General features: G+C 45.7%; 1 protein-coding gene and 1 long non-coding RNA gene across 13 annotated transcripts in view; one reads left to right on the top strand and one right to left on the bottom strand.

Moving 5' to 3' along the window:
* SVIL (supervillin) overlaps positions 1–19866 on the top strand; it is a 153439-nt gene extending 133573 nt beyond the window's left edge. For all 12 annotated transcript variants that reach the window (XM_070472150.1, XM_070472154.1, XM_070472152.1 and 9 more), the window contains 11 exons: positions 404–548; positions 888–1164; positions 7005–7156; positions 9329–9434; positions 10002–10209; positions 10948–11081; positions 14153–14308; positions 15768–15911; positions 17145–17269; positions 18655–18810; positions 18912–19866. In XM_070472150.1, coding sequence (XP_070328251.1) covers positions 404–548; positions 888–1164; positions 7005–7156; positions 9329–9434; positions 10002–10209; positions 10948–11081; positions 14153–14308; positions 15768–15911; positions 17145–17269; positions 18655–18810; positions 18912–18998 — 1690 coding nt within the window. In that variant the 3' untranslated portion in view covers positions 18999–19866. The remainder of the gene's footprint in view (positions 1–403; positions 549–887; positions 1165–7004; positions 7157–9328; positions 9435–10001; positions 10210–10947; positions 11082–14152; positions 14309–15767; positions 15912–17144; positions 17270–18654; positions 18811–18911) is intronic.
* LOC110147884 (uncharacterized) lies at positions 12942–15300 on the bottom strand. Its single transcript, XR_002316993.2, has 3 exons — positions 15151–15300; positions 14502–14646; positions 12942–13142 (listed from the first exon to the last, which is right to left on the bottom strand). It is a non-coding gene; the product is annotated as an uncharacterized lncRNA (long non-coding RNA).
* Positions 19867–20410: the final 544 nt, after the last annotated feature.

Raw genomic sequence — 20410 nt, 5'->3', positions numbered from 1 at the left:
TGCTGAGGCCCTTTGGATGACCGTGGGCAGAATAAAGCAGGCAAGAGAGACACGCCTGTGACTCCTGCCTTTGCTGAATTCCCAGACTAGCCTGTTGCCCTCGGGGACCCCAACATGAGGATTTGCTAGAATGCAAGGCAAGTGCAGTCCTGAGGTGGATCATGTCACATTCAGGCACATCAACTCCAAGGAAACAAAACCATGCAAGGCTTCAGGCTAAAATAAGAAAATGTCATTTATCGGTCACATCAGTGAAAACAAACCATCCACTCTGTATACTGTTTACGTGTTTGGTTTTCTCACTAGCCACGTGTGCTGGGTTTGGACTTCTTAATTTCAACGTGACTTATTTAATCTTGGTTCTTTTCCCATCCACTCCTCCCACCCCACCCCCACCCTGCAGAAAAGGACAGGGGCGGCCTGACTGGGCAATATTTGGGAGACTTACAGAACACAATGAGACGATCTTGTTCAAAGAGAAATTTCTTGATTGGACGGAACTGAAGAGACCTAATGAGAAGAACACCAGCGAACTTGCGCAGCACAAGGTATTCAGGATGATCAAGCCCCAAACCTCAGGACTCGGTTTGAGTCCATGCCAAAGGGGCTTGGGTGCTAAAAGCCCTCCTGGGGTTTGCTAGTAGAACAGCAAACCCGTTTCCAGTTACAGTCTGACTCTAGGAGGTGAAAATAGCCGTGTTTCCACCTCCCGGTTTATAGGTGTCACATTCAGTCGTGGCTGTGAGTCCCCTAAATGCAGCCTTTCCTGAAATGCACTGGACAGCCTCAATGCCATCTTCTGAGGGTATCCCATCACCAGGGAAGCAGTGATGCTATAGCTGTGGATGCAGAGGCAGCTGAGCCAGCATGTCTGTGTTCCCTCCTAGGATGATGCCCGGGCGGAGGTCAAGCCTTATGATGTGACGCGGATGGTTCCGGTGCCCCAGACGACAGCCGGCACCGTGCTGGATGGGGTCAACGTGGGCCGAGGCTATGGGCTGGTGGAAGGGGACGACCGGAGGCAGTTTGAGATCGCCAGTGTCTCGGTGGACGTCTGGCATATCCTGGAGTTCGACTACAGCAGGCTCCCCAAGCAGAGCATCGGGCAGTTCCACGAGGGTGACGCCTACGTGGTCAAGTGGAAGTTCATCGTGAGCACCGCAGGTGAGTGAGCACTTCTGTGTCCTCCCAGCCCCGCCATGGGCATTGTGGCCGCCAGATCCAGAGTGAGTGTGTGTGTGCCTCCAGCTGCTGGTACAGGAGCCAGTCTAGTCATTCCTCGTGAGAACCTCGGGAATAGATTCCTAACACCTCAGCATGGCTAGCATCCCTGGTGCTTCCCTCTAGTTGCCTGGCATGGTAAGATTTCCCGGCCACCCTTGCCCCCTCCCCTGCCCCACCCCCAAAGGTCTTCTAGAAAAGCAGTGATTTGCCTCCATGTGACATTGCTATTTACCCCATGGTTGGATGCTGCCGAAATGGAAGGAACACACAGCCGATGGTTCAGAACTGAAACCAAATGGTGTCATCACAGTCAATCCATGCACAAAAAGATTTATTCAGACTGATAGAAGTATTTCCTCCAAGGCTGAGAGTCCTAACAGTGCTCTATGGATCTGGCAGAGTAAATAAATACATGTCCCACCTCCCCACGAACCCCACAGCGCTGTGCTCGTCACGCGGCACAAGAACAAAACACTCCACGGCGTGCTTTGCACTAGGCGCAGTGAGGGCGGAAAGCGGTGGGTTGGGGAGAAATAATCCCTTTTTCTTGCCAAGCAGCAGCCACAAGTCAAGTGATCCAGTGTCCCTCATTCCTACGCATTTAGAGACAGTTTATGTCACAACCTGATGACTCCGAGTTTCACTTGCCAAGGGAGTTCAGTCACCTCCTCCTGGCCCCCTCACCTTCCGGGCGTGGCTGCCCCGCCGGGCACAGGGCGAGGCCATTGTTGGCTTTCAAACACCGACTTAGAACCATTTGGTTTCTTACCTAATTTATCCGCTATACATGTGTTACTCAACAGGTGGCATTTACCGAGCACCCGCTCTATAAAGAGGACACTTTTAAAATTTATATTATTGAAGTATAGTTGATCGACAGTGTTGTATTAATTTCTGTATAGCAGAATGATTCAAATATATATATATATATATATATACACATACATACATACACACACACACACACACACACACACACATCCTTTTTCATATTCTTTTCCATTATGGTTCATCACAGGCTATTAAATACAGTTCCCCGTGCTGTACGGTGGGACCTTGCTGTGTCGCTCCTGTATGGCTGGTTTGCCTCTGCTGGTCTCAGACTCCCAGTCTGCCCCTCTCCTACGTCCCCTCCCGCTTTCTCAACCACCAGTCTGTTCTTTATGAGTCCTGTTTCTGTTTTATAGACAAGGTTATTTGTGTTGTATTTTATATTCCAGATACAAGTGGTGTCATAGAGCATTTGTCTTTTTCTTACTTAGTATGATCATCTCTCCGTCTGTGTTGCTGCAAATGGCATTCTCTCATTCTTTTTTATGGCCGAGGAGTATTTCATTGTGTGTGTGTGTCTTTATACCACATCTTCTTTATCTGTTCATTTGTCCATGGACATTTGGGTAGCTTTCATGTCTTGGCTATTGTAAATCGTGCTTCTATGAACATAGGGATGCATGTATCTTTTTCAATTATATTAACAGTTTTTTTTTCTGGTTATATGCCCAGGAATGGAATTGCTGGATCATATGGTAATTCTTGTTTTAGTTTTCTGGGGAACCTCCATACTGTTATCCACTGTGGTTGCACCAACTTACATTCTCACCAACAGTGTAGGAGGGGTTCGCTTTTCTCCACACTTTCTCCAGCATTTATTTGTAGATTTTTAAATGACGGTCATTCTGAATGGTAAGAAGTGATACTTCATTGTGGTTTTGATTTTCATTTCTCTAATAATTAATGATGTTGAGCATCTTTTCAACTGCCTACTAGCCATCTTTATGTCTTCCTTGGAAAAATGTCTATTTAGATCTTCTGCCCATTTTTCAATTAGGTTGTTTTCTGTTGTTGAGTTGTATGAGCTATTTGTATAGTTTAGAGATAAAACCCTTGTCAGTTACATCATTTTTAAGTATTTTCTCCCATCCCATAGGTTGTCTTTTCTTTTTTTTCCTTGTTTCCTTTGCTGTGCAAAAGCTTGTAATTAGGTCCCATTTATTTTTGCTTTGCTTTCTATTACCTCAGCAGACTGACATTAAGAAAACACTGGTGTAATTTCTGTCATAGGATGTTTTGCCCATGTTCTCTCCTAGGAGTTTTATGGTATCAGGTCTTATATTTATGGAATAAGACACTTTTTTAGGGACTGTGTGACTTGACAGTCACAGGACATAGGACTGGACACTCAAGACCGCTTTTCTCCCCAAGGCCTCCCAGCTTGGAGGAAAGGCCCCAGACCCAGGTACCCTACAGCCTGGGTCTGAATCCTCTCAGGGGCCACTAGCTGTGCAAGTTGGGGAAATTTACATAAACTGACTGAGCCTCGGTTTACTCACCTGGCAAATGGAGATTGTAATACCCCGCTTGCAGGGTCCTAGGATCAGGTATGCAGGATGTTTAGTACATAAGAGGTGCAGACATCATCATTGTTGACCTTCTCAGCATAGCTCCTGCATTGAACTGGAAGATGAGATACTGTGGGTCCACCCCCAGTGATAGCAGTTCCCAGAGGGTCTCTGTTGTGGGTTTAAACTCTGGGGTGAGCTGCCAAGTTGGACACTGAATACTCACCTGTCCTGCCTGGCAGTTGAGACAATCAGTGGGAATTTAGTGGGAAAAGATCTACTAACCTTCGATGTTGTGGACGTGGGACCAATAAGGAGCAACTTTCGAGAGCACCCACCATCCTCAGCCTTAAGAGCAGAGGAAGGGAAGGGGCTTGTCGTTTTACAAAGCCAGATGGGGGAGTTGCCGTCTGAAATTTACTTGTCTCCTTAAGAAATAATGGTCAGTAAATGGATGACTAAGACTATATGAAAATGAATTTAAAAAACAGATATCAGATTTCTGAGAGGCCCCTAAGAAATGCTGATGTGACCTGGGCAGATACTTTGTGTTTCTCCCCAGTGAACACAAGGTACATGTCACAGCCAGACCCTGCGGCAGGCACCTTTATGGACAAAGTGACAGCTTTGATGAAGCCCAGCTGCAGAGGATTAAGGGAGGCCGGGCAGTGTTCAGATTCCAGGCTGTCCCTCTGGGAGCAGAAAAGCACAGCCAAATAGCATTTGCAGCTGCTCTGTGGTCATCACAGAAGCCCTGGTCCCTTGGTGACAGCTGGTCCAGTCCCCACATCTCTCAGGCCCACAAGGGCTGCACCTGCAAAGGGGGTTAATTCAAGGCGCCCTTCTGGGCAGGCCCGGCAGAAGGCAGCTCCTGGTGACGCAGCACTGGTGCCCTCTTGGCTGACTCTGGGCAGCCTGCTCCTTGGGACGTGAACTGTGACACGGGAGACCAGAGGCCCCAGTGGTCAGTGTCCCACCCCAGATGCAGCAGGATGTGGCTCGGGTCCCCACGGGGTCAAGGAACAGGCAGCTTGGGGTACCCAGTGATGCTGGGGCAGGCCCCACTGGGCCCCCATGCAGGAGTCAAGTTCCTATTGTAGGAGGCTGGCTGCAAGACCACGTGCTGAGCAGCCACCACCCGTGTTCTGTTACTTCTAAATGCAACTCGTGGTAACGACCTTCCTCTTGGAAGCAGATGGATGGCAGCATGCAGCGACATGTTACATTCAGCCTCGGGTCAAGGCTGCAAAGACGACAGTCCAGGAGCTCTTAATATAGAGCTTAACTAATACAGCTTAACCTTCGCTAAAACTAAAAATCAATACATGCATCAAAAAGTAAGTTGTACACAGGATTAAATTCAGGGTATGTGGAAGAAAATTGCAAGGAAAATTTGTGAAAACTTTTATGGAATATTTTTAAGGGAATATAGTCCTATTTTAGGTATATGTAGGCAAGCCCATTTTAGAATGTTAGGGTGCAAAACACTGATTATTTAAATACGAACATATATATTTAACAGACTGGTAACAAATTCCAAGACGTGTAGACTGCTGTGATATCTTTTAAGCATTTCTCTCCCGTAGCAGTCTAGCTGATTTGACTAATTTTCATTGCTTTGAAGAGTGTGGGATTGCTAAACAAAGAACTTCTGTTCCTACCTAAACTGGCAAAACTTTCGAGTGGCTTCCAAATTAATTGTGGACATGTAACATCTGTTCATGGGGTGATTCCTATTTGCTTGGTGCACCGAGAGGTACACAGACTAGACAATTTCAGCTTCACAGTAGAAGGTGCGAAGGCCTGAGCTTGGTCAGAATCCTTTAAGAATTATCATAATCATTTATGAAAGCTGTTCGAATACCTTGATAAAAAGACCGAAAGAAATCACATAAATATGGCCCCTGGCCACTCAGAAACTTGGAATAATTGAGCTTTCTTCTTACCTTCAAACCTTAAGACAACTGTGATTTTGTCATTGACACTGGGGTTGAGAAAAATTGAAGTCATATAGAACCCCAGAGAGTCCAATTATTATTTTTGGTATTTTTCTGTTTTTAATTTTTTTTTTTGGAGTTTTATAGCTGCTTTACAGTGCTGTATTAGTTTCTGCTATGCAGCAAGGTGAATCAGCTCTATGTGTGTGTATATCTATATCCCATCTTGTTACAATTTCCTTCCCATATAGGTCCCCACTGTGTAGAGTTCCCTGTGCTATACAGTAGGTTCTCATTAATTACCTATTTTATACACAGTACAATATAAACGTCAATCCCAACCCATCCCACCCACCCCTCCTTTCCCCTTTGGTGTGCATATTTTATTCTTCTTGATTTTTAACATACATGGGTGTCACAGGCACCTGCATCCTCCCTGGGCTGATCCACCCGGGACCACCTGGGCATCTGAGTGGGGATCTTAGTCTCCTGACGTCACTCAGCCTAGAGCGCTCTGCCTCTTGGTCACGGTCATTCAGGCCTCCCTTATGCACCTCCTCCGAAAGGCCTTCCCCACCAGACTCCAGCATTGCTCAGCCTGCTCCCTGTCACATCCCCTTTCTCCTCTCAGTACTGACACCCTCTGAAGTCACCTTGCTCACCATCATTGCCCTGGCACACAGCAGGTGTTCAGTAAATATTTACTGAACAAACACATGAGGGAGTCTGGAGACAGGTCTCTTCCTAAAGGTTAATGGTCTGGGGTCTGAACTACTGTCTGAAGTGACCACTCACCCAGATCACTTTCCGTGACTGTCCCTCAGTGGGGTCCGCGTTCTGTGTGCTGCGGTCTCTTCAGTGCCCGTGAGGTCCCAGCAGTGAGACTAACCAGCCCTTCATCCTGGCTGCAGCCCCGGTGGCAGTCATCACTTAAAGCCCAGGTTATTTTGTGAAAGTGATAGGTCCGCAATTTGTCTCTCCCACTTCTGACATAACTTGGAGACGTCAAAGTGTTGTTCTTTTTTACTAAATAGTCTTAGCAGATGACATTTTTTCCTTCGTGCTTAAAGCTGGCCCAACCATTGTTTACAGTATCTTTTCTCCACCAGCAGATCGTCTGCCAAAGGTTGGTGAAATACGGAAATTGAGCTTGTGTCAATCGGGCGCCCCAGGCCTGCTCTGGCGTCCACACTTTTCTGTTACATACACCTGGATGACTATCTCCCCAGATGATAGGTGTTTATCTTGGGGTATCAGGAGGGCCTGGAGATCATTTTCCTCTGGCTTGGGGTCCATTAGCTGGAAGAAAGGTAGTTTCTCACTCTTCTAGTGTCCAACCAAGATCGATGTTCCCTCGGTTGTAAATGACTTCTCCCCAGCCCTGCGCCCCAGGGCTGCGCCTCTGCTGTTTGTCCTCAGAGTCTGGAGGCCTGAGCTGCACACTGGCTCTTCCTGGAGTTTATCCCCTGCTCACCCCACGCTCTGCTGTCCTTTGTGTTTGCAGTGGGAAGCCGGCAGAAGGGGGAGCACTCGGTCAGGGTGGCTGGCAAAGAGAAATGTGTCTACTTCTTCTGGCAAGGCCGCCAGTCGACCGTGAGCGAGAAGGGCACATCGGCCCTGATGACGGTGGAGCTGGACGAGGAAAGGGGGGCCCAGGTAAGTCCCGGAGGCAGACGCGCCGCAAACCAGGGAGGACCTGATTCTCAGGAACAAAGGACAGCATTGTCCAAAGCCTCCTTAGTCTTGATCTGGCTTCTCTGTATTTCAGGCTCTGTCTCCTCTTTCATCACCTGCCTGGCCAGGAAAGCAGACCTCTTATAATACGGCCTTAAAGTATATCTGCAAATAGTAAATCCACGAAATTAAGTTTAAAGAGCCCGTGAGCGTTTTTTTAAGTTTTCATTTAACTGATCATCAAGGAATTGTACATAGGACAAATATGCCACTTTCCACTCCTAAAATGGCAGAAGTGTTTTAAAAGAATGGATCCAGGGCTGGTGGGGATTCAGGAGGATGGGTGCCCATGCTCGCCCCTGCTGGGAAGTATAAATTGAAACAGCCACCCTGAAAAGCAGCTTTGGCTTAGGAACCTTAAAGTGTTCACACACTTTGATCATACTCCACTTACACAAAAATATCCTCAGGAAATATCAAAGATGGATGTAAAGACTGAGTCTTCCCATGGCCTGCATCCCCCATGGCAGCCTGGGTGATTTTTCTAGGACCCATCAGATGATGCCCTGCCCACTCTGTTCTCCATCACACCTGGACCACCATCTAAGGGTCTCCTGGTGTCAGTCCTGCACCATCCCAACCTCCCTCGTCTTGTACACCTGTTCAGGCCACTCCCACCTTTTTATGGTTCCTCCCTCTTTCTGCCCACTGCAGGGCTTTTGCACTGATTTCCCCGGCCTGGCACTTCGCTGGGAACCTTACACGATTTGGGTTTCTGTCTGGATGTCACCTCCATGTGCTTTCTCCACCTTCTCTTTCTCTTTGCTTTATTTTTTCACAGCACTTACCCTGATGTAGAAGGATGGTCACTGTTTACTTATTCTTTGCCTTCCTCTATAAGCATCAAAGAAATTGTGTCTATCCTGGTCTTACCCACCCCATAACCCCAGAGCCTGTGTGATGTCTGGCAGGTACCACTGCCCAAAGTCAAAGGTTTTGAAAACATTCCTTTTTAATGTTTGGATTATCTAACCTCGGGTCCCTTCCTTTGTTATGGGTAATTAAGAGTTGATTCTGGTGTTTTAGAGATCTTAGCATCCTTTTACTGTCTTGGATGAACAGTTAAGAAAAACATAGGAAAGAGAGCAGAGGTATTTTCTCTAGAAACAGATCCACAAGCACTCAGCCGTCCAGGTTCCTAAAAACCAATCCTCTTTCCTAAAAGTATTTAATGCATATTTTTTTTTACTGTGGACTATATTTTCCACATAACAGCTGTTCATCACTGAAAGCTAATTTATTCCTCATAGTGGATCATTTAAACTGCTTTTTTTTTGGCTGGGGTAGAGGCCATAAACAAATGTTTTATCATACCTTCAAAATCATCCTTAGGGTTTTCAGTCTTAATCCAATTGGAGCATTTCATTTTTATTAATCCAATGGGTGGAAAATCACTGCAGAAATAGACAATCACTGGCACAAAATGGCCCTTAATGATGCACAGTAGGCCCTGAGGTTGATAACTTACAGTGAGAAACACTTCCTACCTTTCAGTGCTGCCCAACTGCCAGGCTCAGTTAAGCTTCCTGTTTAAGGGAAACTGTCTTTGGCAAAGTGAGAGTCAGCTGACTCAACCCTCGGTTACTGTTACATGTTGCATCTCACTCCAGTGGGTTAACAGATGCACTGACTGAGGTGCCCTGGATGACAGGCCCTGAGGGTACCAGAGGCTGCAAAAGAGAGCGTTCTTTTCCCCAGAAACATTGAGTCGGCGCTGGTCATTCTCACTGCTGAGAAGTCTTATTAAAAACATGTTTAAATTAATCACATTATATCCCTATCGCCGAATATCAGAATTCATGCTTTAAAGGACATGTGATGATAGAAAAACACTAACTGAAGAAAATCAGGGTATAAAAGCAACATAAAACAGCAATCCTACTTGGAAGAATGTACACCTGAAAAATTCTTTGTATCATAGAAAAACTCTACTCTAGAACTATAATAGTGTTCTCTATAAATCATGGTATTATCACTGGCTTTTATTTGTCCTTCTCAATATTTTTCAGATTTTCTACACAGGCATGTGTTGTTTTTATGACTGCAGAACTGGGACACGTGACTTATTACTCTATCATGTGTTTCAATCGGAAGGTACAAGTCCTGCAGGGCAAGGAGCCCCCCTGTTTCCTGCAGTGTTTCCAGGGGGGGATGGTGGTCCACTCCGGGAGACGGGAGGAAGAGGAAGAAAACACACAAAGTGAGTCACTCTTACTCTTGGAATTCGCTTTTGTTTTTTCTCCAGGGAAGGTATTTTTTACAGGGGTGGGGGTCTGGAGTAAGTCTCTCTTCATGTAGCTATGGCTTCACCAGTGACGACCTCCTGGAGTTTGCCTTATAAATCAGCTTTATGGGGTGCCCACACCCCACCCCCTCCTTCCACGGAGTTGCCTTCAAAATCCAGCTTTGCATGCAGAAGGCCACAAGATGACCTTAAACTGGATCCTGGAGGGAAAAAAAATCAGTGATTTTATCTTTTAAATTATGAGATTTCTGTTGAGCAACATCTTAAAAAACAAAATCACAGCTTTCAAGCTTCTTAAAATATGCCTGTTACTGCTTACGTAGGTCTTTATAAATTTTGTGAAACTGGTTTTTCTGCATCGTGAACTTTCGGCAACCTGTTTCTAAGCCCACAAAGGTTTGTTTTCCGGGCCTCAGTTAGAAGCGGCCTCACCTCCACCTGCCCCTCCAGACACGGGAAGGAGTGGGGCTTGGGCCGCCTGGCAGGGTCCCCTCCTAACTGTGCGGCTGGCGCCCCCTGCAGGCGAGTGGCGGCTGTACTGTGTGCGCGGAGAGGTGCCCGTGGAGGGGAACTTGCTGGAGGTGGCCTGTCACTGCAGCAGCCTCAGGTCTAGGACGTCCATGGTCGTCCTCAACGTCCACAAAGCCCTCATCTACCTGTGGCACGGGTGCAAAGCCCAGGCCCACACGAAGGAGGTCGGACGGACTGCGGCCACTAAGATCAAGGACCAGTGAGTGCTGTGTGTGTGAGCACCTCTCCCTGCAGGAGGGCCTCCGGGTGCAGGCTGAGGACCCCAAGGGCCCCGTGGATGCCCCCACATGTCCAGCGTGACTCAGCGTGGGGCGGTCCCCACGAGGTCAGGGGCCCTGAAGGTCCAAGTTCATGTGACACACGTTCAGCCCAAACCTCCCCTTTGAGGGCTGTCCCCACTTTCTGAGGATTTACCTGCTTCCATAAAAGGCAGAAGACCCCTTCAGAGGTGTGATTCAGCTCTCGAATTATCAGCCTGGGTCCTTGGTTATTTAAGAGAGAACAAATTTCAAACATCATTTAGGGGATCAGAGCTGGTTTTGTCAGAGGTGTGGAAGGTTTGCAAACACTCAGCTGAAGAGAGCTGGGACACCACCCACTGTGTCACACTGTCAGGGGCCCCCTCCGGGGACAAGGGTGTCTGGGAGACAGCTGCCCAAGTGCATTACCAGAGTCCCCGGGGCAGGCACACTGCATGCTGGGTTCCCTTCCTCTTCCAGGCAGGCACCCACAGGGGCCCACAACCCAGAGACAGCGCACTAGACAGCCCCAGGTGAAAACCCACTCACATACTGCAGCAGGCTGTTGTTCATCATAAGGACCATTTTCGTTGGAAAGCAGGAAAGATGCTGAACCCATCTGTAGCTGTGGTCTGGAATAATTCTGTCCTGCCCGCAGTTCCGGGCCTGACAGAAACTGTTGGACTCTCTCCTTGCAGATGTCCCCTGGAGGCCGGGCTGCACAGCAGCAGCAAAGTGACAATCCACGAGTGTGATGAAGGCTCGGAGCCCCTGGGCTTCTGGGATGCTCTGGGGAGGAGAGACCGGAAAGCCTACGACTGCATGCTTCAAGGTAAGCCCACATCCGGCGCCTCCGAGCACCAGCTTCCTCAGTATGTAAATATTTGTGCACACGTGCTCCACACAACACACGAGGAGTTATCCCAAGGCCAGGTCTTCTCAGGCCAACAACCCAACAAGACAACTAAATACCATTTATCACTAGTTATGATGCCAAGTAGATACTGTGTGTCAGGGTAGAGTTGTTAATAAAGAATGCTTCTGCCAGAAGTGTCGCACCGGGCTCCAAAGAGGACAGGGCACTTCCCGGAGCCTCAGATGTGTAGCTGTGACTTGAAGAGAAGGGAAGGAGGGAGGGAGGAGCATTCCAGGAAACCAGATGGGCACAGCATGAGCCTCTGGAATGAGGTGCTTTTGGTTTTAGCCAGTGCCCAAGGTGCAGAGAAATAGTGATGATTTAGTCACCAAGTTGCATCACACTCTTTGCAACCCTCTGTCAGTGGGGTTTTTCCAGGCAAGAATACTTGAGTGGGTTGCTGCTGCCTCCTCCAGGGGATCTTCCCAACCCAGAGATCAAACCCACAGTGCCTGCACTGGCAGGCGGGTTCTTTACCACTGAGCCACCTGGGAAGTTGTCCTGGGGAACAGTGGGGTTTAAATGAGAGTAGGTCAGTCTTGTCTTTGAATACACAAAATACAGGTTGACATACATACAGAACAACATAAGAAAAGCGAACGATTACTAAGCAGTTTAGGCTGAGCTTGGCCCTGGCTAACCACCTGCTACACATTCCCTCACTCCATGCTCACAGCCCAACCAAGAAGCTGCCCAGTTTCACGGGCAAGGAAGCTGAGGCCTGGGAGGTTAACCATCTCAGCCCAGGTTGGACAACAGTGGGATGTCCTTGTGACCACACTGTACTGCCTCTCAGGTTTTACAAACTTTTCCAGAAGTTCTTAAAATATAGTTGATCCTTGAACAACATAGAGGTTAGGGGCTAAGCTCCACCCCCTGACACACACACACACACACACAGTTGAAAATCCATATATAACTTGTTATTTGGCCATGTCAGGGGTTGGCTGCCCCATGGCATGTGGGATCTTGGTTCCACAACCAGGGATTAAATCTGTGTCCCCTGCATTGCAAGGCAGAGTCTTAACCAGTGGACCACCAGGGAAGTCCCTACATATAACTTGTCACTGCCCCCAAACTTCACTACTCATAGCCAGCTGTTCACCGAAAGCCTTACCAAGAACACAAGAGTTAACACCCAGTTTGTAGGTTGTATGTATTATATAATTGTTACAAAAAAGTGAATGTAATGAAAATTATAAGGGATGGAAATTACATTTACTATAGGATACTATAAATTTCCATCATCTGTTTATGAGATGAATCATTTGTTAGTACCTACATCAATACTGAATAAGTGGATACAAAATACTGTAGGTGTTATATGTATTACTAATACTAGACACCAAAAATTAAAAGATACTGTGAAACAGAAATTTGTATTTATTTACAGATATTGGGTTGAACGAACTCTTTGGTCAGCCCAATATAATGATTCATGCACTGATAACAAAAAAGCAGCAATATGATTACTTTATACCGCCTAGTGTCGCTGATAGACTGATGAATGGTTATAACGTTTTTATGGCATGCAGTGTTTCAGTCATAATAATAAACTAGTGAAAGCACTGTTACATTTTTATAAAAATTACTTACCCCTAATGATAATGATACACAACTTCTCCAGTTACAAGAGAGACACAGACTGCATGGTAATTCTTTGAAAACAAAGTTATAGAACAGTAAGAAAATGAACACATTATTAATCTTAATATTAAATATCACTCACCTTATGCCTATGTAAAGGTAGGTATCTACATATATCTGATGCATTCATGACATACCTAAATTTTATTACTTTTTTCACAATATTTCTAGGCTATACAATTTGTCTGCAGGTTTTTCAAGTTGTCACAAATCTCCAAAAGATTTTTCCAATGTATCTATTGAAAAGTCTCCATGTGTAAGTGGACCAGTGCAATTCAAACCTGTGTTGTTCGAGGGTTATCTGTACTGCATACTGACAGTGGGAAATGTCTGAAAAACACAAAGAAAGATCCTTATAATAATCATGTCTTTCATAGGTGTGAACCAGAATTAACATATCTTTATGTGATAGATATGTGTATTTAGATGTAGATAGCACCCATTATACAGTCTTTTGTAACCTGCTTTTTTCCCTTAATTTATGATGAACCATTTCCCAAAGCCTATGTTAATATTTATAGACTTATGGCTGCAGGTATTTTGTGAGTACATATGCCACTCTCTACTTAATAGCTGGAGAACTGAGTTGTTTCAAATTTTTCTCTGATAACGATCGAGTTGTGAATAGTTTTCAAAAGAATTATCTGCATTTATTTCCAGTTAAGGTAAATTCCTGTACCTGGAACAACTGTGGTGAAGTTATTATGAAGTCTTACAGTAGCATCCGCAAGTGTCCCCAGAACACCGGCACCAAATTCGATTCTTACCCATTGATTGTAGCCCACCTCACCAGCAGTTTACACATGTGTACATTTCACAACACAGTCACATGCTTGGTTTATTAGTTTTCCTCACTGATGGCAGAAATTATGATCTAAACACTGTTATAACTTAATGTTTCTAAATTAGAAGTACTGTTAAATGCTGTCTATGTGTATTTCTTAGCCACATGTACTTCTGTTTGGGTGAATATTTTATTTGTGCCTTTAGCACATTTTTAGATATTTATTGTTTTATTATTATTACATTTCTTTATATTACTGCTAAGGATATGAACAGGTTTCCATAGTTCCCATTTTGTCACTTGCTTTTTCATTTTGTTTGGTTGAGGGTGCTTTCTAATGCAGTGTAATTTTTCATTTTTATGTTGTTAATGCATAAATCTCTTCTTGAATTACTTCTTATGCAGTTAGGATTTAAAAGGGCTTGCCCACCTCCAAGTTCAGATGAACTGTACCCCTTTTTACACTCATGCTTGATCATTTCATGTCTGACATTAATTCTCCAGTCCACCTGGAATTTATTTTGTCTTTAGCTTTTTGTTCTCTTTTCTTTCAAAGATCCTGGAAATTTTAACTTCACACCCCGCCTGTTCATCCTCAGCAGCTCCTCTGGTGACTTCTCAGCCACAGAGTTCATGTATCCTGCCCGAGACCCCTCTGTGGTCAACTCTATGCCCTTCCTGCAGGAAGACCTATACAGCGCCCCACAGCCAGGTACAGCCCACAGAAGGGGGGAGTCATGCTGAGCCAGCAGAAGACTTCTAAGAAGTCTTTTTACTTTTGCATCTAGTAAACAGTTTTTATCTGCTAAGTACACTTTTTTATATTATAGCTCATGTAATCCTCATACCTCCCCCCAACCAAAGGAAGATGATATCAATCACGTATTATAGTATAAAAAACTGACCCTTGGTTACTCAACTCGCCCAAACTCATCAGTTAAGAACAGGTTGAGTGCAACCATGTCAGGCATCAGTCTCTGCTGTTCTCCCAGGCTCCCTCCATCTTCCTGATTCATGTTCTCATATGGCTGGCTGCCCTTGCTCATGTATCTGTTCAAAAGAGAAAGAAAGAGAGGGGTAAACTGCAATGATAGCCAAGTCTCTCTCTTTTATCAGATAAAGCAAAAACTTCCCCCGAAACCCCCAGCTGCAAGGGAACCTTGCCAGAGTCGCAGGAGCAGGGGTTGGGAGCATCTTTGGGGTGAACCCCAGAGCAGTGTGTATAATTCCAGACTGCAGAGCAGGGCCAAGGCTCTCTTCTGTGCCTCCTGATCCCAAGGTCAGGGCTGTTTCCACATGACCTCCACCACAAGACAGAGCCTCTGTGCTCTTGTGGTTGGGACAGTCACCAGGGACTGGGCTGCAGAGATAGTCGTGTCTGGGGTCGGCTGTCCCAGCCTTGGGGCGTCTCCGCTTTCACATTACAAGAGCCTGGAGTGGCATCAGGAACCTCACGGACCCTGGCCGCCCCATCACCACATGAAAAGCTTGCCTGGTGTACATGGTCATACTGGGGAAATATTAGCTAGTGTCTTAGAAAGGGCTGCCACCCACCTCTTCATCCTAAGGCTCAGGTTGGGTTTTCAGCCTCCACTGGGCTTATCAGTCGTGAACTGAGATGAAAGCCAGGAAAGGACTCTGGTCAGCTGAGCCAACGGGTGTGAGAGGCCTTGGCGACGTCAAAGAAGAGTCAGGCTGATGGTTTGCTGGAGAGAAAAGGGGAACATCATTAGGATCTCTGAAGGCCCATTCCTCCCTAAAGGAACCATGGACTCAGATGACCTGCTTGGCAGGTCAAGCATGGGCAGGGCAAGCGTGACGTGCTCCCCAGTGTTTAACATGCTCTCGGGGATCAGCGGTGCTGACAAGCCCCTGGGGGGTCACATGTCTCATCTATCCCAATCTTGGCACCTGGCCAGGATCCAAGGAGCAGCTGTGGAGTGGGGAGAGGCAGGGAATTAGAGGAGAGGAGGAAAGAGCCTACCTCATCAATGCCAGCTGTGCCTCAGGCTTTGCCTGATTCATCCTTCAAAGGCTACGTCATCAGGGGGACCCTCCCTGTGGCCCTGAGTTTACCTGCCAAGGGGCTTCTCCCACTGACCATAGTGCCAGGGAGGGAGGCATGGTTAGGCTTGGGGAAGAGTCCCTGACTGTCTGCTCTGCTCTCGCAGCACTTTTCCTTGTTGACAATCACCATGAGGTGTACCTCTGGCAAGGCTGGTGGCCCATCGAGAACAAGATCACAGGCTCCGCGCGCATCCGCTGGGCCTCGGACCGGAAGAGCGCCATGGAGACAGTGCTGCAGTACTGCCGAGGTGAGGCCCCCAGCAGTGGGTACCCTCCATCCAGACGCCCTGATGGCTTTCTGAAGACTTGCTTAGAGACCCAGGCCAGGCTCCCCTTTCTATGGGTGGCACTAGCCTGGGAAAAAACCTGCAGTCAGCCATGAAACCGACTTTTTCCCCCTCGGAACTTCTTGAGGCTTATTACTTTTGAAATTAATACATTCTAAGCTGCCAACATGAATGAGATTTCATTTCTCTTTTTTAAAATTGAAGTTGAGTTAATGTACAATATTATATGTTACAGCTGTATGGTATAATGATTCATGATGTTTAAAGGTTATGCTCCATTTATAGTTATTATAAAACATCAGCTATGTTCCCCATGTTATACAATATATCCTGAGAGCAGATTTTATACCTAATGGTTTATACCTCTTAATCCACTACCCCTTATATTGTCCCTCCCCATTTCAACAAACTAGGGAATATCTCTTTTCTATTGAACTGATCAGAAAGTTCATTTGGGTTTTTACATAACATCTTATGGAAAAACCCAAATGAACTTCTTGGCCAACAGGATGCTATAAGGCCATCTATTATTAACCTGTCACCCTCGAGATGAACAGCTGAGTTGTGGGATGGCTAGCCTGGTTAAAATCCTTTTGCACTCAGGGTTAATCATGCTGAGGGACCCTGTCAGAGAGTAGAGAGAGCCCCCAAATGGGCTGGAAGGCTGATGGCAACCTGTCATTAGTGTTGCATCTGCAAAGAAAGATGTTCAGTCAATTCGTGGCTTTTCTATTATACCATCCACCAGAAACTGGTGGTCTTTTATATAAAATGAAGATGCCAGTAATTAATTTCTTGTCTTAATTTTTAAGACCTCATTTATTCATATTACTGAGTATGTACAGTCAATTTTCTCTTGAGAAACTCTTTCATAATAACTAAATTTCCCACCAAACATTTAAGCTAAAGCAGCTTCTAAACTGCTGTCATGAGCTGGTTAATTCTCACTGAACTTGACACTGGGTCAGGAACCTTAAAATCAGGTCACGTCCAGACAACTGTATGCATACCTATATGCATAAAGTTAAACATCTTAGGTAAACATCCTCCAGGCGGGGTTGTCAACTACTCATAACTTACATTTTAAGCCTAAAGTCAAGGGAAGCAAACAAAAGATTTCAGGGGAAATCAGAGAAAGACAGGGCCTTCAGGGCCACACCAGGTCTGTGACGTCTGCCTTCTGTGTGACTGCAGGGAAAAACCTGAAGAAGCCGCCCCCCAAGTCTTACCTCATCCACGCTGGCCTGGAACCCCTGACCTTCACCAACATGTTCCCCAGCTGGGAGCACAGAGAAGACATTGCAGAGATCACGGAGATGGTGAGCACCCTCCTCCCCCTCCCGGGGCTCCCTGCCTTTCAGCCTGTGGGGTGGCTTCCCCTGAGGAGAAAAGGCCAACTGCATTTTCATCTGAAAATGTGATTCCTTGTTCACGTGTTGACCAGTCTACGCAGGATCAGCATAGGGAGAAGAGAAGCCTAAGGAGAAGTCAGTGAAAATAACTGGGTAACTTTCTACACACCATGCTCAGGTCCAAACAAAAAGCAAAGTTGAACTTAATGACTTTGCAGAGGACACACAAATAAAAGCAGCCATCTCTTCTGCCTGTTAAAGATCCATTGCCTCTTTAAGTCCATATAAAGCCACAGAACAGCCTCCTGTCTCAGACCTCAACCTTGGGTCCAAGGAGACATGGAATAACTCTGTGATGAGCTCACCTGCTCAGGTAATGCAGGGAGTGAAGGTGGTGTAAGCCTGTCCTGATGCAGGATGGCTCGACTCCTCTTTCCTGCCATCCTTTATCTCCACGAGGCATTTATCATAATCCCAATTCACCAAAACACATTATTAGCCAGCATGTTCTCCTTTCCAGCTGCACTGAGAAGAGGAAGCTTAGCACAGCTCTGTAGAATTTCTTAATGTATGGGTTTGAACACTGCTCACATAGCAACCCAAGGAAGTTTTTGATTTGGTGGGAGATAGGTTTGTCCAGTGGGATTATCTTGCTGTGCAGACACAGGGCTGCTTACCTGGGGGAGATGACACGGGGGCATTTGATAGGAGGTCTGGATAACTTTAAACAAACTGCAAAAGTGCGCTGCTGCTTGACCACGGAGAGGGCCTGTTTGATCTCCACTGCTGATCCTAAGCTCTCTGGAGCCCGGTGGACTTGATCTTCACAGGTGGGCTCTCAGGCTGCCTGGGAGCCAACAGCCATGGTGAGGTGTCTCTGTGCACGACAAATGTGTGACCCAGGACACCTCGAAGCTCTGCAGGTTCAAGGACATCAATCAGTGCCATCCTGTGTTCTCTGCAGACCCCTGGAGGGGGTTAAAAAAAAAAACTCCATTCAGCCCCAGCACATTCTAGATGCATTTTCTTACCTTCTTTTTCTATTGAGAATTAGGAGATGGGATCTGAGGTATAGAGGGGAGGGTGATTCTTTTTAAGGTTAATCACTTTTATATATTTGTAAGCACATTCCATTATTTGCATGCTTCTGATGTCTTAGCTTCACATGTAATCATCATCTTTATAATTCACTCATGTGATAGTTGATGTATATGAAAACCCATGGAGGGGGGGGTAAGACGGCATCTCAGGCTAGGCTGGGGTGGGAATGGGCCAGGTGATATAATTCACAGCACATGACAAAATGTGTTCAGACATGGAGGTGCCCCTCTCGGCTCCCTCTTCTTCTCCAGGACACGGAAGTTTCAAATCAGATCACTCTAGTGGAGGATGTCTTAGCCAAACTGTGTAAGACCATTTACCCGCTGGCCGACCTCCTAGCCAGGCCACTCCCTGAGGGAGTTGACCCTCTGAAGCTAGAGATCTATCTCACCGACGAGGACTTCGAGGTAAGCGTTTCTTCTGGGTGGGACTGCATTTGAGGGACTGCACATGGCTTGTCGGAGAGTCCGTTCACTCAGCCGCTGGGCATTTCTTTCTCTCCTCCCAGTTTGCACTAGACATGACCCGAGACGAGTACAATGCACTGCCCGCTTGGAAGCAGGTGAACCTGAAGAAAGCAAAAGGTCTGTTCTGAGTCATGAGATGCTGGAGGAACCTGGGTAGTCACTTTCAATACTGATGGACCAGGAAAATGGATGTTTTAGTGGGGGAGCCTGGTATTTTAAAATGTTTTTTCATCCGCGTTTTTAAAACCTGAAGTGACCAGCTCTCCTGCTCGTTTGGGAGTTGTGTATTTTGTAAATGTTCCAGAGAACTCTCTGGGAACACGCTTTCCACACTTCAGCAGGTGATGTTTGTGAGAGATCTGTGGCCCTACATGCACTTACACAGCAGGTCCTCAGCGGCGGCCACGGCACTGCCCTCCCACTCCAGCTAAGCGTTGCCTATTTTTTTGAAGCAGTTCTCTTTATAAAGTGTTATTTTGATAGTTTGTGGATTCTAAAATATATATATATTTATATAAACACCGTATAAATCAAATATGTATTTAACAAAGCAATATGTATTCATTCACTTTTAAGATTTTTTTTTTTTTGGTGTCAATATTAAAAGGTAGTTGCTTCTGTTGAATTAGTTCTGCCACCTATGTGTACTTTCACCCATGTTCAGAAGCGTCTCCTTTGGTGTGAAGTCTGACTCGTTCTGAGTGCTGCTTCCGGTGCTAAGATGAACAAAAAAGGCTCTTAAGAATCTGTGCGAATCCACCTTTCTACCTTAATATCGCCCCCAAATGTATAGTGCCTTGTTTTATGTACAGTTTATATACAGAAAAGTTTGCTCTGCATTTTTTGACGATGGTTTGGAACAGTATCTACAATTTTACTCTAAAATAGTAGAAATTTCAAAAAAAAAAGAACTCTATTTCTAATACCTGTTGTAAACATTATACATGTCATTTGGCGACGGAGGACTCCAAAATAAAAGCTTCAGAATAAACACAACTATGAACTGATTGGTTCACATTGAGTTCCTGTCTGAAAAACATTTTTTTGTAAATGTTAACCTTGTACCAATATTTCACCATTCAGTATTAACTGCTGTAACTTTTAATGCAGCTCAGGGCAAGATGGAATACAAGGTCATACAACTAAACAGACAGATATTCAGCCCATAAAATGAGTTGAAGACATTTTTGCAAGTCATCATTCAACAGAAGCTCTTTATCCTCAACTATAGCTGTGTTTCAAATTCAAGAGCTCAGTGCCTTTTAAAAAATACTGCATATATAAAGTAATTAGAAAAACATTAAAAACTCACCAGCTTTTATGTTCTAAAATCCAGGGTCCAAGGGAAAAGAATCTGAAAAAGAATGTATGTGTAACTTAATCACCTTGCTATAGACCTGAAACTGAAACAACACTATAAATCAACTGCAATAAACTAACCCCAAATCCATGGTTTTGAACAAAGACCACATATCCTGCTATGAGTTGTTACCACCACCCCCACTTTGGTCTTATCAATAGTTCACATTTCAATCCCATG

This window comes from Odocoileus virginianus, chromosome 9 (genome assembly GCF_023699985.2).
Source record: "Odocoileus virginianus isolate 20LAN1187 ecotype Illinois chromosome 9, Ovbor_1.2, whole genome shotgun sequence".
Lineage (NCBI taxonomy): Eukaryota > Metazoa > Chordata > Mammalia > Artiodactyla > Cervidae > Odocoileus > Odocoileus virginianus.
The sequence above is the reverse complement of the archived record's forward strand: the minus strand, read 5'-3'. Positions and strand labels throughout refer to the sequence as shown.